Source organism: Myotis myotis, unplaced genomic scaffold (assembly GCF_014108235.1).
Source record: "Myotis myotis isolate mMyoMyo1 unplaced genomic scaffold, mMyoMyo1.p scaffold_m19_p_15, whole genome shotgun sequence".
Lineage (NCBI taxonomy): Eukaryota > Metazoa > Chordata > Mammalia > Chiroptera > Vespertilionidae > Myotis > Myotis myotis.
Genome location: NW_023416319.1, coordinates 40300390 through 40324785, shown reverse-complemented (window position 1 = coordinate 40324785; position 24396 = coordinate 40300390). Strand labels below are relative to the sequence as shown.

General features: G+C 51.4%; 1 protein-coding gene across 3 annotated transcripts in view; it reads right to left on the bottom strand.

Moving 5' to 3' along the window:
• The window catches only part of HK1 (hexokinase 1), a 65473-nt gene that overhangs the window by 21396 nt on the left and 19681 nt on the right, over nt 1-24396 (bottom strand). For all 3 annotated transcript variants that reach the window (XM_036336943.1, XM_036336941.1, XM_036336940.1), the window contains exons 2-8: nt 21425-21587; nt 12277-12425; nt 7160-7279; nt 3299-3394; nt 2374-2473; nt 2078-2261; nt 395-550 (exon numbers count right to left, since the gene is read on the bottom strand). In XM_036336943.1, coding sequence (XP_036192836.1) covers nt 395-550; nt 2078-2261; nt 2374-2473; nt 3299-3394; nt 7160-7279; nt 12277-12425; nt 21425-21587 — 968 coding nt within the window. The remainder of the gene's footprint in view (nt 1-394; nt 551-2077; nt 2262-2373; nt 2474-3298; nt 3395-7159; nt 7280-12276; nt 12426-21424; nt 21588-24396) is intronic.

Below are 24396 nucleotides of genomic sequence, written 5' to 3'. Positions count from 1 at the left end.
ATTTCAGAGAGAGGAAGGGAGAGGGAGAGAGGGACAGAAACATCAATGATGAGAGAGAATCATGGGTTGGCTGCCTCCTGCACACCCTCTACTGGGGATCAAGCCCACAACCCGGGCATGTGCCCTGACCGGGAATTGAACTGTGACCTCCTGGTTCACGGGTCGAAGCTCAACCACGGAGCCATGCTGGCCGGACTACCATTCTTTAATGAGCTGACTCCAGGTACCTGCAGGGAGGCCAGCCCAGGGCAGGACAGCTAAGAGAGGAGAGATGGACCAGGAAGCCCTGCGCTCTTGAGGGAGAAGCCCACCAAACCAGGTAACAAGGTAACAAGGGACCTGTGGCTCTTCGGCCCCCACGCCCCCCCAGAGAGCCTCAGGAGACAGCACCTACCTTTCAATGGCTGACACGTCACTGGTGGTAAACTTCCCTCTGGTGAGCAGCTCTGGGGTGATCCGCCCTTCAAATAAAAGGCCCTCCTTGGCCATCTTGACCAGGATCAGTCGAACCAGCTCCCCCAGGTACATGCCACTGATCATCTTCTCAAACCTGCAGGAGAAGAGCACCCAGATACTCGTTAGGCCCTTCCGACGTACCCGCCACTGGGCAACTCCGGGGAGTGGGACAGACACAGGAGACGCGGACCCATCCCTCACCAGCTCGCAGCCTCGCTGGCAGGCAAGACCACACACGTGTGAATAAGCAACAAGGGATGCCCGGGGTCATCTAGACCCCACACCCATGCCCAGGGTGGTCAACCGGAGGCAAGCACTCAGGGGCAGGCAGGGAAGGACTTAGCAGAAACATTAGGACTTAGAAATGAGCAGAATATGCTCATCTCTTACAGAACTTGATGCTATACTTAAAAAAAAATTTTTTTTTTAATTTATTTCAGAGAGGAAGGGAGAGGGAGAGATAAAAACATCAATGATGAGAGAGCATCGCTGACTGGCTGCCTCCTGCGCACCCCACACTGGGGATCGAACCCGCAACCCTGGGCATGTGCCCTGACCGGGAATTGAACCGTGACCTCTGGTTCATAGGTCTATGCTCAACCACTGAGACACACCAGCCAGGCTGATGCTGTACTTTTAAATGGCTTTTCATCCTCATCACTCTCTCGGAGAGATGGCCCAGGCCTGTGGGAAGGAGGTGGCCAGGGAGCATTCTCTCTGTTTCCCACTCAGAGGGTAAATGTCTTCTCGGAGGGGATGCTGGGTAGATGATGGGGCTGAGCTGCAGCCATTCCCACGGGACCCCTGTCACTGGTCACTCCCTGGCATTCAAGGTCTCCCTCTCCAGACAAAAGGACCAAGAAGACTCTGCTTTGAGGAACCCACTTCTCCCCTACTGACCTCACCCAACTCCAGGGCAAGCCATCTCACTGCTCTGGCCACATTCAGCCACAGGCTGATAGAGTGAACCCCCCTCTCGCCTCCCCCTGGGAGGCGTGGACTCTGTAACTGCAGCAGCCCAGCGCTGCATGGGAGAGCCTGCTGAAAATGGGGGTTCAGTGCCCTGACAAGGGGCCAGGAGAAAGCCCTGAGCTGAACAGACCAGAGAGGCAGGTCCATGCCCGGGCGGCTGGCCTGTCCTCTGAGAGCCCAGCTGGCATGCCCAGCACTGGCTGTGACACAGCAAAACAACCTGTTCCATTCAGAGGCGGGCCCGGAAGCCAAGGATGGCGCTGGACCTGAGCCCCGGCCCGCCCTCATCGTCAACACGGGCACCGAGAACACCGTTCTCATTGTTCCTGCTCCTGACAGGACCAGACAGGACCGCCCCGGCCACGCTGTGCGGAGGATCCCTGGCAGGAGAGAGCCTTTCTGAGTCCTACATGCCCGCCTGCCACCCCAAGGACCTATTGGAACGGCCTCTGTGCGACCCTGAGCTTGCAGGAGCCAGTGCAGGCTCCGCAGCTGGGTATCTCCCCAAAGTGGCGGACAGTGCAAATCTGGTGGGCTTTTCCCTTTGTGGGCACCGGGCTTTCTGCCCCTTTCGGCTCCCACCCAAATCTCGTGCTCAACGTCCCCTGAGGCACACAGATGACGAGTACGGAAAGGGGGGGGCACTCACAGCTGCTTCCCCGGGTTGAGAGACCCCCGGTCTATCTCGCGGTCGAACTCCGTGCGGATGTCTTCCAGGGCCCCGTCGTCCCCAAAGGCCCCCCACTCGGTGTTGATGCACATCCTCCCCTCGTCGCCTTCCACCAGGTCGATGTGCCTCAGCTCCTCCATGTAGCACGCGTTGGTGCCGGTGCCTTGGAGAGAGACGAGAGCAGAAGCCGTGACCACACACCAAGTCACAGAGAGGCGGCGGCGCCTTCTGGACACACCGGCCGAAGGAAGGGACGAGGAAACGGGAGACGTTACCGATGATGAGGCCGACTTCACAATGCTGGTCGTCGTAGCCACAAGTCATCATGGTCCCCACCGTGTCATTCACCACAGCCACGATGTTGGCATCATAATCCTGGGGACAGATAACAGGACGTCACCGTCCACCCACACATGGGGGCAGAGGTCACAACCTCAACGAGAAAGAGGCCTAGCCAGTTTTTCCCTGTGGTTAGAGCATTGGCCTACGAACTGAAGGGTCCCGGGTTCGATTCCAGTCAGGTGCAGGCTCAATCCCCGGCGCTGGTCCGAGTGCATGCAGGAGGCAACCAATGGATGTGTCTCTCTCATAACCATGTTTCTCTCTCTGTGTCTCTCCCCGTCCCTTCCATTCTCTTAAAAAAAAATGGAAGACAATATCCTTGGATGAGGATTAACCAAAAAAACAAAAAAAGAGAGTGGTTTTCATAACCTCTGTTGCTCCCGGAGGAGGGGCCACTTTCATCCCTGCTGGCACTGCCATTACCTGGACCCCGTGCGGTGATTAAATTATAGAAACGGCCCCGTCCCCTCGGTTAGCTGGCTGAAGATTCTTTTCCGTGTGGATTTTATACGCAGAGCCACCGCCCTCTGCAAGTCACCCCACGACATCCAGTGCCGGCTGCCCTGCTTCCCACCCCACAGGCTGCACCTGCTCACACGGCTCCCTGCACGGGCCAGCCCTCCTCTGGCAGGAGGCGGCCTCCCCTGCCTCAAAGAGCTCTGTGTCAAACCACCCGCCTTCTGACGGAGCCCCGCACCACCTGCTTCTTCCTGGGCCTTCAAGACCTCTCAGTGATCCCTCAGGCCACGCACTATGCCTCCCCCCACTCCCCAAAGGGTGGTTTTAGAACACAGATTTCCCCCCACACACACCCCCCACCTCCGTGTGGCCAAGGCGGGTGGCCTAGAGAGAAGTTACCCCGCGTTTTTTGATGGCTTTGTTAAGCAGCTTCACCACATCCGCTCCCTCCACTCCGCTTGCTTTAAATCGCTTTGTCCAGGTGATCAGAATGCCCTGCGAAGGAGAGCAGGTGGGGTTGGACGCAGAAAGCTGGGAGGCCCCCAGCAGCCCAGGCCCTTGGGGACACTGCTCAGGACAGTGACAAAGGAGAGGCCCAGAGGGGCCAGGTGGCTGGCTCCAGACACACTGGGTAACAGGACCAGACTGTCCCCTTTCCTGTTCACCCTTCCACCCGGTGGATTCCTCTGTTACAACTGGACGCCAACTGCACAGCCAGGCGTCCTTTAAAAAGTGAATAAGGGAAATCCAGTTATTACTGGATCACCCTTCCACAGCCCCAAGGAAAGAAAGCCAGAGCCAAACTGAGAAGAGAAAATGCTACGGTAACTCTTGGCGAATGAGCTCAAAGAGGCAGGTGCTGGAGATTTAAGGAAAATGTGGACTCTATGCATATAACTTATGTCTCTTTCCCGACTTTGGAACTTAACTCCCATTTGAAAGCAACGACCCCACTATTTCTACAATATGACCCATTTCTGTGTGTATATTCATGGAGAAACCTCAAGGAGGATAAACATCCAGTGGTTATTTCCTTGGGAACGTGGAATGGTAGGAGTTTTACTTTTTGCTTCACCTCTTCATATTACTTCAATAGTTTTACAAATTGCTTTTGTATTTTTAAAAAAATCAGATACTAGAAAAGAAAAAAATGACTGTTCCACTTGACTGTTTTTCTCTGAATGGAGAAAATCACTGTAAGTCACGTGGCAGGGCTGGGAAGAGCTGCTGTTCAGGCCTCCAGCGTAGGGGGCGGGGAGGGGGTTGTGTGTGGCATGGGCTGCCCCACTCACTGTGAGAGCCACACGGCCCGTAGGATGTGCGGAAGGGCGAGGACTGGGGATAATTTGTGGTTCTTTGCTCAGCAGCAGCCCGCACCTAAACCAGGCACTGCAAAAGCCCCTGGACAACGTGTTCTTCCCCTCACTGCCCACCCCCCCCGCCTTCCCCCCAAAAAACAGACTCCGAGGACATGGTATTGTGGAAAGAACATGAGGCTGGAAACCAGGAGACCGGGTCCTATTCCCCCAAGTCTGCCCATTTCCTGGTGGGCAGTGACTCTGAGCGTCACTGTGCTGTCTGTGGAGTAAGGCAGCCAGTCTAGATTCGGACCATCTCGAAGTCCCAGGCAGCCTTGTAATCAGAGCCTGCAATCCACTCGGGTCCTGGCAGGTAGCAGCCCAGCTGAGGAAGCCCTCCCAGGCGGGGTCCAGGCCTGCCGATGGGGCCTCCACCTTTGGCTCCTTCTCTGCCCACAATGCCCTTCTGCCAGGCTTATCTGCTCCACCCGGCGAGGATCTCGTGGCCCGTGATGCCTTCTTTCCTGGAAGACTGTCCCTTCTGGGGGCAGGCCAAACCCTCTGCTCGCGGTCTCTCCGAGGGCCTAGCCCAGCCAGCACAGGGATGGCGCTCGGCCAGTAGCTGCTAATGCATGAGTGACATCGAGCACAGTGGCTTCAGTCCCTCCTCTCCCAGTGGGGAAGGGGTGTCCCACACTGTCTCTGCCCAGGGAGGGTGACTGTCACATCTCAGTGACATGTGGTACTGACAACAGGCTTTGTGAAAGGTTTGGGAAGACAACCCGGAGGTCAAAGTGATCTGAACACCTTGGAGGAGTAGCAATGTCAGACACCAGAGAGAGAGAGAGAGGAGACGGCAACATCCCAGAGGCCTTTGCATGTGTGTGTGTGAGTGTGTGTGTGTGTGTGAATGTGTGTGTGTGAGTGAGTGTGTGTGCATGTGTGAATGTGTGCGTGTGAGTGTGTGTGTGCATGTGTGAATGTGTGTGTGCATGTGTGAGTGTGTGTGTGCATGTGTGAATGTGTGTGTGAGTGTGTGTGCATGTGTGAATGTGTGTGTGCATGTGTGAATGTGTGTGTGAGTGTGTGCATGTGTGAATGTGTGTGTGTGAGTGTGTGTGAATGTGTGTGTGTGAGTGTGTGTGTGCATGTGTGAATGTGTGTGTGTGAGTGTGTGTGTGCATGTGTGAGTGTGTGTGTGTGCATGTGTGAATGTGTGTGTGTGCATGTGTGAATGTGTGTGTGTGAGTGTGTGTGTGCATGTGTGAATGTGTGTGTGTGCATGTGTGAATGTGTGCGTGTGAGTGTGTGTGTGTGTGTGCATATGGGATTCTGGTCCTAGATCTGCTGTTAATAAGCCCTGTGACCTTGTTGAGGGGCTTGGCCTACTGAACTCTCAGGCCGCTTGTTGCTGACATCACGTGATTACACACACTATGCAGGTGGAAGACCCCAGCGGCATGAAGCAGAGCCTGGGAGAGGGCGCCCACCCGACGGAAAAGGGAAAAGGGGTGCTACCCAGGCGTGTGGAGGTGCCTGCTCTGCAGAACAGCGGGCTGGTCACCAGCACAGGCTCGGCTGCTTCCTGGCTGGATGGCCGAGGGCAGGTTCCTAACCCCTCTGAGCCTCAATTTCCTCATCTGTAAAGTGGGGATCAGAAGCACTTTGCTCCTGGGGGTGTGTGTATGTTGACAACGAACGACACATTAGAACAGAGCCCAGCACCTGGTGGACCCCCAGTAATGTTAACTCTCAGAGTTCCTGTTACCAGTCTATTCACAGGTGGTCCTCTGTGTGTGTGTGTGTGTGTGTGTGTCGGGGGGGGGGGGGGGGGGGGGGAGGGGAGGAGCAAGGTGACAACTATTTCATGTGTATTCCTGCCACACTCCACGGGACAGTGCTGTCACATGGAATGTCTGAGTGCATCCCTGCTGAACCGGTGAATGAACAAGTGACACACAGGAAGGTGGGTGCCTAGCACCGGGAGGTCCAAAGGAGAAGCAAGGGCCTCTCGGGGCCGCGCCGGCGACCAGCAGATGCTGTGGGGGTGGCATCCTGACCAGAGGCGCTCTAATGAGAATGGCTTCCCGGTAAACACACACCACATCCTGCAACTCTGACCAAGTGCTTCCCAACCTCTCTCCATCACTGAGCCTCCTTTTTCTACCTTCACTTGCCTGACTTTAATACATGGTTCTCTCTACCTGATGGCCACAAATATCATCACCTCATGATCATGTCTACAGAGTTTCTAAAAAAAATATGAGACATGCAGCCTGGCCAGTGTGGCTCAGTTGGTTGAGCGCTGTCCCATGCACCAAGGGGTCGACGGCTCGATTCCCAGTCAGGGCACCTGCCCAAGTTACCAGCTCAATCTGCAGTAGGGGGTGTGCAGGAGGCAGTTGATTGATGGTTGCCTCTCATCAATGTTTCTCTCTCTCTCCCCCTCTCCCTTACTCTCTCTCCAAAATCAATTAAAACATATCTATACATACATATATATATATGCAGTAGGATCTCGGGTTACGTCGGAGTTCCGTTCCTGCGGCGCAACGTAACGCGATTCTCACCGTGAGTCGGAACCACCTACATAAGCACCTACGTCACTCACATGGAGCACAGACACAGCAGTCATGAAGTGAAACAGTAAAAACAATTTAAAAGATAACAATTCCTGACCTTTACTTGTGGTAAATAAATAGTAAAAAACATACATGTCGAAATGATGGAACTTTTTTTTTTTATAAATAAATGGGAGATGGCGACGTAACCACGAAACGACGTACGTCGAGTCCAATGTAACCTGAGATCTGTCTATACACACACACACACACACACATATATGTATATGTGGCACGCAGACCATCCCATAAACAAAAGGGAAAGGTAGTCAAGAAAAGGGGTTCGTGAGCTTTTGCCCTCTGGGGCTTCCCTCGAGCCTGGGATCCCAGAATGAACTTACCTCATCTATTCTGGACTGCCGACAAGGGAAAGAAAATGTGAGTCCCACAGGTAATTTCTTGTCCTTGATTTTTTTTTTCTCCATGAAGTCTCCCAGGCACTCAGCGACATGGTCAAAAAGCTGGGGAAAGCACGAGAGCAGTCAGGAGGGAGAAAAGCAGTTCAGGAAAAACGTCAACGACACGGCACCCTGAGGCCCTGCTTGAAAAGCCGCAGTGAGTGTGAACGGCAGGGACAAGTCCCTTAACACAGCCTGCCCTGGGGGCCAGCACGGCTGAGGGAGCATTTCAAACCCTTCAAACAGAACTGCCCTCTTAGCAATCCCGAATAGGTATTATCAGGGTATCGAGGACATTTAAAATAGGAAAAATATTTTAAATATTAAAACTCATAATTTAATTTTTTTTAATTAAAAATAATAGAAAATCAGCTCATCCCTCCATGTCACACAGTCTCCATCAGCCACCCGGTGGAGTGGCCGCCTGGCCCCTCTCAGAAGTCATTACTCCATCGCCATTGCCCCAGAGGCCTCTGTCTGTCTACCTCAATCTGCAAATTCCAGAAGCTCCGCGAGCAGTCCCATGGTTGCTAGCGCACGTGAGTGGTTTAGCAATCTTCAGACTGCCGTATTTTCACTTTCTCCTGAAGTGTGATGGACATGCCAAAAAGAGTGCCCACGCCCTAAGTGCAGAGTTCACCGGGTTCTCACAAGCTGTATCCACCTGCGTCACCAGGTATTAGATCCAAAAAGATCAAGAAACACAAGCTATCAGCACACAGACACCCCCTGGGGTCCCCTCCAGGCACAGCTGCCACCACCAGCCCCACGAGGGTAACTGCCAGCCACCCTGACTCCCACTGGCCCTGCCTGTCTGCCACGCGTGAACGGAATGACACTGCCCTCCCGGGGATGTCTCTTTCGCTCTGTTACGTGTGTGAGTCCTCCACCTGCTGTGTGCCTTTGTAGACTGTTCATTCTCCTGGCTGCATAGAGTTCTAAGGGGTGAACAGGCCATATTCAGTGGATTGCGGTGTAAGCTCACCTGCTCCACCACACGCTGCCTGGGATACGCACACACATCGGAGGACAGACTACAAAGAGGCCTGAGCACTGTTTCCCTAGCCCAGTGACGGCGAACCTTTTGAGCTCGGCATGTCAGCATTTTGAAAAACCCTAACTTAACTCTGGTGCCGTGTCACATATAGAAATTTTTTGATATCTGCAACCATAGTAAAACAAAGATGTATATTTTTGATATTTATTTTATACATTTAAATGCCATTTAACAAAGAAAAATCAACCAAAAAAATGAGTTCGCGTGTCACCTCTGACACGCGTGCCATAGGTTCGCCATCACTGCCCTAGCCTCTGAACAGAGACTGTCAGTGATGGGGGCTCACTACCATTAAGGCAATCTTTTTGGATCTAATACCCCCCTTCCTCTCTAAAATGTACCCAGAACCGAATATAGTTTCATATGTGTTCTGGCCGAGTCCTTAGTTGAACTAAGAACTCCCCTTTTCCTTAACTCTATACTCCACAGTCCAGGTATTACCCCACCCCCCTCTTCTTCACATGCTGTCATAGCACCAGGCCTCCCTTCTGTATGGAATTGACACAACTGCGGAGCTTCTTGAAGCCCAGAAGGCGGCAAGGCCGCGCCACACGGGCACAGGCAGCAGACCGGGCCTGCTCCCAGACAAGGCCGTCTGCCCGAAGGCTTTCCCTGCGGGGTACCCTTGAGAGGGGACCAGAAGTCACCATTCCCACCTCTATCTTCCTCCAGATGTCCCAGACCCAGCCTAAAGTCTGACTTATCTGCCAGGGTAAAGAAAAGCCTGTCAGCTTGGATGCAGGAGCCCCTGTCCCCGAGTCACTGGGACTCGGGCTACGCCTGCCGCCGGCAGCCCCGACGAGAAGACACGTGGCCACCTTCCCCCGAGGCTCGGCTAAGCTCCCTGTGACCTACATCCGAGAGCTATAAGCCCACTGCTAAGTCCACCCCCCTACCCCGCCGCCCACCCCCCCACTCCCCCCCCTCGTCATCCGCACGCCCAGAGAAGGCCGGCGGGCTGCAGAGCGGATTCACATGAGTGGGGTGCACTAACCAGCCCCTCGACAACCGAGCCAAACATAACCACCTAAGGTGCCCTGTTACGAAGGAAATGCCGTATTTGTGAACTGTCCACAATCCAGGGGCTCCAGGAGATAGGAAGCCACCCCATCTCAGGCGAACTATGTCTGGGACCAACCAGGGAAGGCTTCTCTGCACTCAGGTCCGAAAAACATTTTTCTCTTTTCTGACAACATGCTAGTTATTTTAAAAGTCCCCACACACAGACTCAGTTCCTCTGACAAAGATGGCAAACTATCACTGAAAACACCTAAACACTTCTTATTCAAAACTCCCTAAATTAAGTGATGCTTTATGATTGCATGTATGCTTCCAAAATTAAAGCTTACAATTGCGTCAAAATTAGAGATACCGTGTGTGTGTGTAGAAAGAGAAAGGGGAGGTTAGAGCAAATGGTTAGCAATTGGGAAGTCTGGACCAAGGGCTATATGGGAATTCTTTGTGCTTATCTGAAAACTTTTCTGTACGTTCAATATTATTTCAAGCAAATGGTTTACAAATATATTAAGAATTCCCAACACATTTCAAAAGATGTTATCACAACGCCCAGAATTCGGCACTATTCAGAGTCCGTGAGTCTGAGTTGCTTCGTGGGCAAAACAAAGCCCTTAGTTTTCCAGAATACTCTACGGGTCAATATGAGATCTCAGAAAAATGGGCCACCCAGTAGTTATGTCTAACTTCACACCACACTTCTGCAACAGAGGTTCCTGTGTCCTCTCTATTTATCAGCTGGCAACCTTCTCCCCCATACCCTAGACTTGACCGCCTTGCCCACAGCCCTCACATTTCCTCACCACCAAAAAACTTTTAAATAAATAAAAACAAGACAAAGGCAAAGCCCGGACTAAGAGTGTTCCATGTTGGTAAAAGTGTCACATCTGGAGCCAGACCGCCTAGGTTCAAATCCCAGCTCTATCACTTATCAGCTGTGAGCCCCAAAGGGCTGGTTACTTAACATCAAGCCTCAATTTTCTCATCTGTGAAATGGGAATAGTAATACCTACCCAAGAGGGTTGTTGTGATGATTAACTTAGTTAATCCATATTAAGTGCTTACATTAGTGACTTATATATAAGAAACGCTATGTATTTACTATAATACTACATCATCATCGTTCTCATCATCATCATCTTCCTTCTTTGCAGGCCGGTTCAAAAGGGCAGAGGAGAAAACAGACAGCAGGAAAGAAAGTGAACCTGGGGCTGAGAAGATGGGGAAAGAGGCTGGCAAAAACGAGGTCCCAGGGGCAACAGTTAGAAGGAAGTCACTATGGCCCAGCTGGTGTGGCTCAGTGGTTGAGCATCAACCCATGAACCAAAAGGTCAACGGTTCAATTCCTAGTCAGGGCACATGCCCAGGTTGTGGGCTCAATCCCCAGTAGGGGGCATACAGAGGCAGCTGACCAATGTTTCTCTCTCATCATTGATATTTCTCTCTATCCCCCTCCCTTCCTCTCTCTCTAAAATAAAGAAAAAATATTTTTTTAAAAAAAGAGGGAAGTGAACATGGCCAGTACGTACCTGTGGGACAGATACCCCTTAATTTGCAAACCCTGCCAAAGCACGCAGCAATGTCGTAGCACAGGGGGACAGTCCCAGGCAGCAGGCAGAGGTGGCTCAACTCAAGGACCATGAGAATAGAGTGTGCCAGGTCAGTACTTGTTGCTAAATGGAAAGAGCAAGGATGCCAACCCAAGCCTGCTAGCCACTGCGAGGAGGAGCAATGCAGCAACCACGGGGCAGGGCTAAGAGCCCTACCAGCTGGCAGAGTTCGTGCACACACGCCGGATGAATGGGCCGGTTTCTAAGCGGGGACACCTCGAGGCAGGGCCATGGATGAGCGAGACAACCCATTTCGGTGGCTGCCTGAACCACTGGCGGTTCATCTGCTCCAATGACAGTGTCACGGCCTGAAAAGCTCTTAACCAAAACCCTCAGAAGCAGGTTAAAGGCCAGGCTTACCCCTTTTCTCAAAAAAGGCAGAGTGCTTGCTCCAGTCCCACTCATGTTAATTTAGGAGCAGAGTGGAGCCAAGGGGAGGTGGCTCTGGGCCTCATGTCAGAGTCTAGCCCAGAGCAAATGGGTTTTCTGGAGAAATTAGTCATGGACCTTAGTGCGAACACACCCTCCCTCAAGCAAATATTTGGCGATCTCTGAGCCCGTACTTTGGATGGCAGCCATGACCCAGGAGGCAAGCTACAAACTGGAGGAGCCAGAACATCCACAGGGGTAGGGACTTACAGGACGCAGACGTGGCTGAAAACCTGACCAGGGACTGCCTGAACCCTGACCACAGGGTCCTCAGCCAGGGACCCGCCACTCACTGCAACCAGACAGACAGGAGAGGGGTGGATGGGTCCTTTGGAGCATGAGCACAAGCATGGATGGCCATGGCCCCCCGGTCAACAAAGGCAGGTAGCCCTTGCAAGGGGCCGGGGTGGGGGGGCAGGGGGCGGGGAGGGGGGAGCCCTGAAGCGGGTGGGGCTCTGGTACCAAGTGAGAGAGGAGGGGACGGTGATTTTCCACTTAAGGCCCTGCCCGATTTGCTCTTTGTGCCCAGGACTCCCAGGAGGCTATGAAATCAGGTGGCCAGGATCCCTTGATTAGACCCGGGGCTGCAAACTAAAATTCCTGCTGCCTCATAGGTGCCAGCCACACCCTCGGCAGTGAGGTGGGTGAGGAGGCCAATGACTTGGAAGGGGTGTTTTGACCCAAGGGCTCTACTAAACCTGTGCTGAGGAACGAGCCCCAGGATCCTTGGGGAATGAATGCCTTTATCCAACAGAGCTGCTGGGTCTCCCTCTTCACACCCCCCGCCTGTGACAGTCCCTGGAGCCCCATCCACCAGTGTCTCCAGGCAGCGGGTCTCTTCGGGAGGTCACAGCTTCCCCCAGGAGGCCCCCTCCACATGCATCGATGACGCGCTCCTTCCTGGAGCTCAGGACACCAGTGCTGTGGGGTCTGGTCCCCGGGGGACCCACCTGGCTTCCGCTGCCGTGCATGATGTTCTCTGGCGTGTCATACACCTCGGACTCCATGTGAACATTCTGGTTCTTCTCTAGGCTCACTTGCACCCGCAGAATTCGAAAGTAAGACCCACCAAGGTCCAGGGCAATGAAATCTCCCTTTTCTGTTCAGGGAGAAAGCAGGTATTGAGTCAGATTCAGGTTTTACGAAGGCCCCACACTTTGCCACTTCTCCTGGGGTCCGACCATCCCCTCCCGGAGGCACAGCACTTCCGGCCAGGCACCCTGAAAATGCCCACTAAGTACAAAGTCCCACCCCATCTTTAACTCCTGGCCTACATGAAAAATAAAACTAGCATTTCAACTCAGCGAAACCCCACCTCTGAGGTCATCCCATAACTTGGGTTCCTCCCATGTCAGCTCAGACAGGATTACAGCTAGGCCAGAGCTCCATTTATTCCCCAGGGGATTTTTTTAAAATTATTATTGTGGTAAAATATACATAAAATTTGGCCTGGCCAGAGTGGCTCAGTGGTTGAGCATGGACCTATGAATCAGGAGGTCACGGTTCAATTCCCGGTCAGGATACAATGCCAAGTTGTGGGCTTGATCCCCAGAGTGGGGCGTGCAGGAGGCAGCAGATCCATGATTCTCTCTCATCATTGATGTTTCTCTCCCCCCCCCTTCCTCTCTGAAATCAATAAAAATGTATTTAAAAACATATGTATAGATATATACATAAAACTTACCATTTTGCAACCATTTTTAAGTGTACAATTCAGTATACTCCCAATGTTCTGCAATCATCACCACTATCTATTTCCAAAACTTTTTATCACCCCAAACAGAAACTCTATAACCATTAAGCAATAACTCTCCATTTCCCCTCCCTCTAGTCCCTGGTAGCCTCTATTCTACTCTCTGTCTCTATAAACTTGCCTATTCTAGATATTTCATATAAGTGAAATCATAATATTTGTCCTTTGGAGTCTAACTTATTTCATTTTGTATAAGAACTCAAAGGCTCATCCATGTTGTAGCATGTGTCAGTACTTGAGTCCTTTTGAGGCTGGATGATATTGTGTGTACATATCACATTTTGTTCATCCATTCCTCTGTCAGTGGCCACTTGGGTTGTTTCCACCAATGGATGTTTTTAACAGAAGTCCCAGTTGATCACCTAAGAGTAAACTGGCCTGACATCGTTGCATTCCTCAGGACCAATGTGTGCAAGAACTGGGGTGGCCTCACCAGAACAGAGAACAATGATGGACTGTACGCCGAGACCACCATACAGCACCCAGGGTGGTGGCCGTGGGCAGGATTCCAAACAGTAAGCCACCACCAAACATGACCTTATTTCTCATTCATTACCCCCACACATGCTCCCCCAAAATCAGTTAAAATCTGTTCATTTTCCTAGCCAGCGTGGTTCAGTGGTTGAGCATCAACCTATGAACCAAGTCACAGTTCAATTCCTGGTCAGGGCACAAACTTTTAAAGCATAAAAGGTTTTAATTTTGATGAAATACAACTTATTTTTTCTTTTGCTGTTTGTGATGTGGGTGTCATTCTCTATGAAGCCATTGCCAAAGCCAAGGTCACAAAGATTCACACCTCTATTTCCTTCTAAGAGTTTTACAGTTTTAGCTCATCATAACTTTTAAGTTAATTTTTTATATGATATGAGGTAAAGGTCCTACTTCATTCTCTTGTATGTGGATAGATATCCCAGCATCATATTCTTTGATCTTTAGTGCAGATCATGAAAATTCGGTCTGGTAAACAACTACAAACTACGTGTGCATAGGGAAGTCATAGGCACAAAAGTGAACACCATGCTAGGATAAAATTATGAATGTTTTTATTTTGTTTCAATATTTTAAAAATCAATTCACTGCTTTAATGTTTATATAAATTTTTTTTCATGTTTTACACTGGCTTGTCATAACTTTAAAAAAAATAGCATCAGGAATTTTTTGTTTGCCAGCCTGGTGAAAAGTCTCATTTTCAGTCGACTAAAAGGCCTAAGGAAACACAAGTTCTTGTGCTCAAGTCCCAGGTGATGCAGGTGGAACCTGCTTAATGGTGCCAGTGTTGACAGCAGGTAAGAGCTTTCCGCCCTTCATGCAGGAAGGGGTCGGGTTTCACGCTGTACCTTTCCAGGACCCAGGCCTAACGGTTTTCAAGGTGAGTAAACATGGCCGTAGCCACCTATGACCCAGGAGGAACTGGCCTTAGGGTGTGTGGGGCTGGCCCGCACTTCTCCAGCTCGGCCGACCCCTCCCCTGCGTCCCAGCCGATGGCCTGTCCACCCCAGCTCTCTGCTGCTCTGTGTTCCCACCAGCACAGGTCAGCGGGGTCCTGGGGAGTTGGGTCAGAAAGGGTGGCCTTGAGATGTCAGGACAAGGCCAAATACTGGACACTCCACACCCCTGGAGGTGGGGACGGATGACGTGCGGGGGGCTTTCCCTGGAGGCAGTTCCCAAAGGGTCACTGTCAGCCCAGCGCAGCTCCTGGTCCTTCCCTGAGCAGCGACCCTCGTTCCAGGGCGTGCTTGTGCTCAGAGAAACGGCAGTTGGCACCTCTTCTATAAATCACATTTGCAGCTCAGGAAACAGGGGACAAACATTGACTCCCTTTCTCAGTTTATGGGTTAGGAAGCTCCAACCAAACCAGCCGAATGACCTGCTCGTGGTCACACCTGTGGCAAGGCCAGGGCCCCTCCCTTTCTTAGTCACTCGTATTCTTGTCAATGCTGTGATGCTCGTTGTTTTTTATGGGTGTATGTCCTATTTTCCTTAGTTGGATGATAAGCAACCTGAAAGAAAGGCCAATAACATGCTTCCCTCCCTTCCCAGTTCTGAGTCCTGCACACAGCAGGCCATCGGCAAGGCTTGCTGCTGGCTCAGTAAGAACAGCCTGGGTCAGACACACGGTCTGTCGGCCCCATTCTCGGCCACGCAAAGGACAAGGAATGACTTCCGGTAAGGGCAACATGCTATCGGGTCAACTTTGCTGCCTGTCTGGCATCTCTTTAGACAACTCCCTTCCTGTCTTATAGCTGAAGTTGGGGTAGCGCTGACCGCCCCCCGCTTCAGCTCCAGGGGGCCAATGTGTGACCCAGGAGCAACCAGAGTCACCCATCTTGCCACAAGGATTGGTTCGGGGTGGGCACATGACCATGCCAGCCAGTCGTCACCCTCTGCAAGACCATCCCTGGGATGGCCAGCCCTGAGGTGAGGAGTCGGCTGGGGCTGCAGGGCTGTCTCCAGCTGAGGAGGAGGCGGCCTGCGCAAGAAGCCAACGAGACTGAAAGAATATTAGGCAGAAGCCAACTTACGGCGAGATTTCCCGGGCATACGAACCAGGAAAGGGCCTCTTTTGCTTATACAAACTGGAGTTAGAGTTCTTTCCAATTTGTTTAAATCCTCACCCAAGGATATGTTTATTGATTTTTGAGAAAGAGAGAGAGAGAGAAACATTCACCGGTTGCCTCCCCTACACACCCTGACTGGGGATTGAACCCACAACCTAAGTATGTGTCCCAACCAGAGATCAGACCTGCAACCTTTTTGGTGTCTGGGACGATGTTCCAACCAAGTGAGCCACCCAGCCCAGGCCCAAGCTCAATATTCTTTATTAGGGAACGAGTCCACCACCAAATACTTGCCTCATAACAAAGGGGCCTATCACCCCCTTTTCCCTCAGGTTGGCACCCTGATTCGGACCTGTGGTGTCCAGTCAGCCTACTGCAGAGGCACCAGAGTTCCATCTGTGGGCTCAGCCACATTTTGCGGGGAATCGGGATCGGGTGAGATAGCCCCCCTTTTATCCACCTCTCCTGCCCACAACATCGCAAGGATGCCAGTGAATCCTGAAAACCTCTGAGTCTTTCCTCCAAGGTTAGACATACACACTTGGTGGGGGCAAGGGGGTCCTCTGACTAGTCCCATCGATTGGGAGGGCCTCCCAAAAACTCGTACACGGCCAGTTATTACATTAGAATAATGAAGAGGACACGGCCCACTATAACTCGTATGGCGGTTTGCCGTTTCCAAAGCACTTTTACTGGATCCTCCTGACAGCCTGGGGCAGGTAGGGCAAGGATTCTCGTGCCCATTTTACAGATGAGGAAATGGAGGCTTAGAAAGTTAGCTGACTTCTCCGAGGTCACACAGAGATTAATCCGGTGTTCCCGGCTTTTGTTTTATTTCTTGTTCTTTCCCTTTCAGCCTCTTTTTGTAGTGGTGGGCTTTCCTCCAACTTCCTCTCCACATCTTGGGCCTCAGCCTTCCTTCCTGCTGCTGGTGCCTCCTACTTACGACTGCTTCCCACATTTCCCATCTCCACCGAAGCTCGGAGAACGGCTCTTCTGGAGGAGGCTCGTTAAACAACGCATCTGAAGGGCCCTGGCAACTCTCCACTCTCTAATGACAGCCATTATTACCAGCGAATAATAGAAAACAAACACGGGACAGATGTCGCTCTTGAGCCCAGGCCTGTGCTGGGATCAGGGCAAACAAAAACCGCGCTTTCATGAAATGCCTTACCTCTGCCTTGCTCACTGAATTAATTCTGCACCTGAGATACGAAGGCTTTCTTTCCCTCCTGTGTGCAATCCAGATACTTGATGAGTAAAAAACCAACTAGGACTCTGGACATTCCAGAGATTTCACAGATGGGAAGATAAGGAAACTCAAATAAGGAAACTGAGTCAGAGACAGATCAGTGTCCAGCCCAAATGAAAAGAAAGGAAATATTTTCCTCCCTTTGGCTACAAAGTAGTACTATGTATATAGAGAGCTCAAAAAATTAACAAAGAACAAGCATTAACAGTGACCGCACCACAAATCAAATATTTTTCAAATTACCCTTTTGGATAGAGCGTGCTAGGAACCATGAAGCAAAAACAAAGAAATATTCAACTCAATTTACCCTCAATTACAATTGGTATTTATAACATTCTTAAGGATAGACGAGGAGAGAGAAAAAAAGAAAAGGTTTTACAAATAAAACTGATGACCAGGGTCTTTGGAGGGAGACTGGGCAGCTTTGAAAAGAGACTTCTGCTCAGCCACGTCACCAGAGTAAAAAGGGTTTAACATCTTCCTTCTTTCATTTATGATCCGTACCCTTCCTATTCCAGGAAGGATATGCAGCCGCTAAATGCCACCTTAGGGTTTACAATTTTTTTAATGTATATATTATTAAAGATCAATTAAAGAAAAACCACTACCCATAAAAAATGTCCAAAGGTAAAAAAATAATAATAGTAATGGGCTGATACAGTTATAAAAAAAAAAAAGTAGATTTTCCAAACTCTGAGCCCACTCCACCGGGGGAAAGGTCGCAGGAAAGGAAGGTTTGTGTCTCCCTTTCCGTGGAAGTCGCATCACCCCCGGAGGGGCAGGGGCAAACCTCCACGGGGTGAGTCCAATTTGTCCTTCCGTGGTTTGGGACTCCCACTAATTCTGTTGCTGACTAATTACACCGTTGAAGCAGTAATTAATACTCCAGAAGGGGAACGGCACCATGGTTTACTACAAAGAAGACCAGCATTCTGACGGCTCCAAGGGACCTGCTGGTTCTTGGTTGCTAAGTGAGCAGGGGAGGGGAAGGGGAAGGCACATCTGTCACTGAGGGCAGGGCCTGGACTCGGGGCAGGTCTCTGGGGCCTTGGCATCAATGTCAATGTCAGGGTGGGGCCGTGAGGGCCATTCCAAGAAGAGTGTGGGCCCCAGGGCGCCTGAACTGAACCCACCCATGAATATCAGGAACAGCCATCGGAGAAAGGCTACAGGGTGTGCTGTGGTTGCACTGTGCAAGTCCTAACTCTTATACCTGGAAATATGACCCTATGCGGAAGCAGGTTCTTTGCAGAAGTAATCGGGTTAGGATGAGGTCATCAGTGTGGGTCTCACCTCACTGGTATCCTCAGAAGAGGAAAATGCCATGTGAAGACAGGAACGCAGGGAGAGCACCATGTGATGGCCGAGGCAGACTGGTGGACACCGTGCAAATCAAGAAACACCCAGAACAGCACCACAAGCTAGAAGATGCCAGGACGAGCCGAACCGGAGTCTCAGCGGGAGCCTGGCCCTGCTGACACCTTGATTTTGGACTTCTAGCTTCCAGAACTGTGAAACAGTGTGTTCTCGTTATGAAAAGCCACCAGCACTTCCTATGGCAGCCTTGGACACTAAAGCAGGGGCAAAAGACAGGCTGCGGGGTGAGGGGTGGGGTGGGAGGAGAAGGGCACTGAGGGCGGCGGAGCAGACCCAGGCCCTCGGCACAGGACGGTGGGTCCTTGCACTTCAGGGTTTTGGTTTCACCTCCTCCTTCTCCTCCTGTTTTTCGTTTGTTTGTTTTGTTTGTTTTTTAATCCTCAACCTAAGGATGTTTTTCCCATTGGTTTTTTTAGAAAGAGTGGGAGGGAGAGAGGTGGGGGGGAGAGAGAGAGAAACATAGAAACATCAATGTGAGAGAGACACATTGATTGGTTGCCTCCCGCATGAGCCCCTACCAGGGCTGGGGAGCCCTGACCAGGAATGGAATCCTTGACCCTTCAGTGGGCAGGCGGACATTCTAACCACCGAGCCAAACCAGCCGGGCTCTCCTGTTCCTAGCACTGGTCTGCGCTCCTAAGAAACTGCCCTAAACACCTGGCCCCATCCACACTGGAGAAGAAAGAGGCTCCAAAGGAGTCTTGGGGCCCAGGCTCCTGGCTCCCGTCCCACAAACCCTAGGACAGTGACTCCCCCTCCCAGCATGGCTTAGTACCACGTCTGTCATCACACTGAAGGCACCACTGATTGTGAGACACATCCCTGTTTCACATAAGATGAAGAAAAAATGCTGCCAATAATAACTATAAGATGCGATTATTGTACAATACATTAATGATTTCAGAGATATTCAAATAAAAAATTATCTAAAAATAGATGAAATATGGGGGGAAAGATCAAAGAGGTGTGGGGAAAAGGCAAGTAAGCCAGGTAAGCTGGTTTTTCTTTCCCACAGGACTGTCACGGTCTGTATTATCTAGTGTCTGTTATGAATTCATCTCTACGACGGGGCTGCAGAATGCGGATTTTCCCAAATGAGTCTGAATTCTGAGCCTTGTTTTGAAGGGCAGTTGATGGGGCAAATGGCTAGGTTACTAGTGTACTTAGATCACACTCTGAGCCCCTCGACTGGGAATGGTTTGGGAAAGGGTGAGGGAGAGAACCCCTGCTGACATCCGGTCTGAGGATGGGGAGCTGGCTGAGGGGGGGTGGGGTCAGGAGGAAGGGCAGGCATCTGCTCCTTGGATGTGTTAGTCTCGGGCCAATAACACAGAATCAGGTCCCTGAAGACATCAGGTAGCCTTCTGAGCTCTTCCAAGTAAAGACGGGCCATGGCCACCCATTCCCCGCCTCTCCTCTCTCAACTGGCAGCAGACACAGCCGCACCGCTCCTACAGAACTCCGGAGCTCCACTAGCTAATCCGGGAAAGGCTCAGTGCTCCCAGATGTGAGTACCATCCAGGGCTGGGAAAAAGCAGAAGTGAACTACAAACCCAGAGACATCAGAACAAAACCCAGGGCACACCACCGTCCAGCCACTCTGAGGCCAGAATCTCTTTGGTAGTTAATAAAACCCGACACTGCTAGTAACCGAGACCTCAGGGAAAACCAAAGGATGGAGGTAGAGGAGATTTTAAATAGTCAAGAGCCATCAGGGATACAAATGCCAACGTGTGTGCATGGGGCACAGCCCACCGGGGGCACAGGGCACACGCTCTCCCTCAGCACGGGAGCCATCCAGACTTGTAACGGCCTCTGCAGGCAGAGCAGGACTTCCCCACAGCCCTGCCCTTGCCCATCCTTTGTGCACATCAGCTGTAACAGCTGCAGTTCTCCTGACATCCATTCTGCAGGCTGCATGCCAGCTGCCCCAAATCCCAGCTTTACATGAACCTCCAGAGCAGGGAATAAGGGCCGTACTCCCAGGGCATGTACTCACAACCCCAGGAGAGACTTGACTGCCTTCTTCCTTCTCTCACATACAGGTGAGTCCCAGCCTAGAGCACAGAATCCAGCTCAGAGGGGGTGTCTGCCCAAACTGGGCAGGCACAGCACTTGCCCCTGCAAACTAGTAACGGTGGGCTGGCTGGACAGAACAGCTCCGTGAGCAGGCCAGGCTGTGCCCTCTCAGCCTCCACCCTGCCAAGTGCAGGGGCTGAGTCCCCCCTCCTCCCCCCCCCCGCTCCCCACTGTGGGGTATGAGCCATACAGACACACCAACAGGATAATTTTTTCTTCCATTCTCTCTCCCCTGGCCTTTCTCTGCTTGGGGGCTACCTTGATTTAGCATCTATACGATTTGTTCAGATGGGGACTCGAATCTCCCCTGAGTCTGAGGCCCACCAGTCACTAGGATTGCTAATTATTAGAAGGGAGGCCTGATGCCCTGATGGAGAAATGCTCCGAAAATGAACTCTTCCTTTCTTCTGGAGCCTTTCCTGTTCTGGAGACAAGCATCTCTAAGATCTTACACAGCATCTGTAAGATCCACAAATACAACCCTTTCTTTTTACAAACTACTAGACCAGAGGTTCTCAACCTGTGGGTCGCGACCCCTTTGGGGGTCGAACGACCCTTTCACATGGGTCACCTAAGACCATCGGAAAAACCATAATTACATGCTGTTTTTGTGATTAATCGCTATGCTTTAATTACATTCAATTTGTAACAATGAAAATACATCCTGCACACCAGATACTTACATGACAATTCGTAACAGTAGCAAAATTACAATTATGAAGTAGCAACGAAAATAATTTTATGGTTGGGGGTCACCACAACATGAGGAACTGTATTAAAGGGTCGCGGCATTAGGAAGGTTGAGAACCACTGTACTAGACAGTCAGACCAATGAGGGCAGGTCAGCCTTGTCCAACCATGGTCTCCCTAGTGCCTGACACATAGTAGATGCTCTGTAGGCCTATGTTGGATGGATGGATTGGTAATGTATGGAGGGAAGATGGATGGATAGACAGACAGATGGATGAAATGGTAAGTGAATGAATGAGTAAATGAGCGAACAAATAAATGGAAGTTGGAAGAATGTCTCACAGAGCATTCAGCCCTTGGAGCCAATCTCTGGATGAGAGACTCACCTGAACCATCAGGAGTGGACCTTACAAACGTTGGCAACATCTTGACTGTGGCTGTCGGATTAAAATCCCGGGAAAGACCATGCCTCATCTCCTTCTTGAAACGTGTCATGATATCTATCAGAGTTTCGTCGGAGAGCCGCATGGCATAGAGATACTTGTCAATCTGGGGGAAGGATGAGAAGGAAGGAGAGTGAGGCCAAGGCTGAGGAAGGGCATTCCAGTTCAGGTTTGACTGAGGGAGGACAGGGCAGGTGAGGTGCCCACCTGTCCAAGATAATCCAGCTCCCACGGGCACTTGACCAACCATGCTGGCACATCACAAGATGGGAAGTCATCAAATGCCATCAACCAGGTCACTCGGAGCATGCTTGCAAATGCTCAGAGCCCTAATGCCTCCCCTGTAAAATGAGCCAAATATCTCCAAGGTCCCTGGCAAGCCTCAAATATGACATGGAAGCTGCCCTTTGACAGCCCCCCTCCCACAAGACATGTCAGAGGTGCCTTAAGCCTCCACACAACCCCTTCCCTCTTTGACAAGTGGCTGGCTCATCCTCATGTGAATGGATGTGCTACAGAGGTTAGGAATGAGAGCTCCAGGGCCAGAAACCTGGAGTTCAAATCCCAGCCCAATCACTTAGCAGGTGTGAGAATTTCAGGTACCTCAGCTGAAAAAGTAAGACAATAAATAGGACCTAACTCACAGAATGTTGTACGGTCAAATGAGATAGAAAAGCACCAAAGACACAGAAAGTGTTTGATAAATATCACCTATTATTACTGACACTAGAGGCCCGGTGCACAAATTCGTGCACCAGTAGGGTTCCTCGGCCTGGCCTGCAGGATCAGACCGAAACCGGCCCTCCAACATCCCCTGAGGGGTCCTGGATTGCAAGAGGGCGCAGGCCAGGCCGAGGGACCCCACCGGCGCACAATTGGGGCTGGGGAGAGACACGGGAGGTTGGCCAGCCGGGGAGGGACCGCGGGAGGGCTCCAGGGTATGTCCAGCCCATCTTGCTCTGGCTGGACCCCAGCAGCAAGCTAACGTACCAGTTGGAGCATCTACCCCCTGGTGGTCAGTGCACGTCATAGCAACTGGTTGACCAGTTGACTGTCTGCCCTCTGGTAGTCAGTGCACATCATCGCGAGCAGTAGAGCGGTCTTAGCATATCATTAGCATATTACACTTTGATTGGTTGAATGGATGACCAGACGACCGGACACTTAGCATATTAGGCTTTTATTATGTAGGATAAGACAGTGGTACTGACGGGTTTCCTTGGGTGTGATTTCTAAGTAGGTAGAAACAGGCCAAAGGGCTGGACTCCTTCAGAACCTGGGGCAGCAGGCCCAGAGCAGAGACCTTAACCCCACCATCCCCAGAAGATATAGAAACAGCCCCCCAGGCTTCCATGCCCGTGTACCAGGGCTGATGTGATCAAGCTTCCAAGTCATTCCATATACTGACCCAACCTGCTCCTCCTCCTGGTTCCCCCTGTTCCTCAAGGTTCCCAGGCTCCTCACCTCAGGCTCCCTGACTGTCATTGGTTGTTCTTTCTTCATAGTCTCTTCCCATTTATTCTCTCAAAAAGCATTTATTGGGCACATACTATGTGCCTAGCCCTGGGCTAGATACCTATCCTCATGGTGCCTGTCTGCATGGAGTTCACCAGAAGTCATTTTGAGCCATCATTCATGTTTTTGCCACTCCTTGGTACCTGCATGCATGGATTACTGATTTCTGATTACTCATTCATTCACTGTAATAGTTTTCCATTTTCAATCCCTCAACCTTCCAATTAATCCTCTTAGACCCTGCCACACTCACCTTCTTACACTGCAACACTGGTCAACTCATTCCCCTGCTCAAAGCCTTGCAATGCCTCCCCATGTCCGAGGCACCTGTGCTCTGTAGGTGCGGCTCCGTGCTCCGTGCTCCGTGAACTCCAGCCCAACTACCTCTGCCATTCCTGGCAGGTGCTAGGCTTCCCTACTAAAATGCCCTTCCTTCTCTTCCCAAATCTCACGTACCCTTCCACCTTCAGATCAAATGTCACCTCCTCCTGCGGATGCCCGAGTCCCTCAGGCTAGAGACAACCCCTCCCTCAGCACTGATGCCTGCCCAAGCTCTAGCCTGGGTCACAGCTTTCTGCATGTCTCCCAGTGCCTGGCAGGCAGCCTTGCACACAGAAGGCTCCTGGTGCACAGAGAGACAGATTTATGACCCAGTGAGGCTAAAAAGGCCTTGACTCTGATTTGCTTCTGCGAATGGCATCTCACGCTCACTTTTCAGGGTGACTGGAAATGTCCTGATTCAAGGACACAGAGTCTCCAGTCCCAGGTCACCTCTGCCTATTTTGCTCCTGGGCAGCCTTCTTGCTTTGGTCTCTATGCCTGTGCTCTCCCAGGCCCTGCCTGCTCCTGCCTCCCTGACAATCAAGGCATTGGTCAAAGTCCCCCAGGGTCCTCCGCGGCCAGAGACAATCCTGGCCCCGCCGCCAATCTCTTCTACCACACCCCCACCTTTCCTTTCCCCTTCGCGGCAAAGCATTGCAAAGAAGGGCAATCAGAAACCACCAAGAGCTAAGCTAGAAATGACCAGAACCACAGCCCTACGAAGAGACATGCTCCGTTCTGTCCCCAAGGTCAGCAGCACCGGATCAGCAGTCCTTGCCACATGGCACCCACAGGAGCACACGGGGGTCTACTGAGTGCACGCCAGAGAAGGCTTCTGCGAAGGGTGATGGCCGGGTGCATCCAGGAACAGCAAGAGCGTGCGGGAAGGCTGAAGGCAAGGGAGGGTGGTTTGTGCAATGAACAGAAATAAACTCCATGTGCATCCAGCACACAGTGTAAGTGGGGCAACTGGAAAGAGCTAAACCGTGCAGGGCTTTATAAGCCACATAAACAAATTTAGATTAACCCCAAAGCACGGCAGCCGTGGAGTGACTCGAATGAGTATCCACCAATGAGAT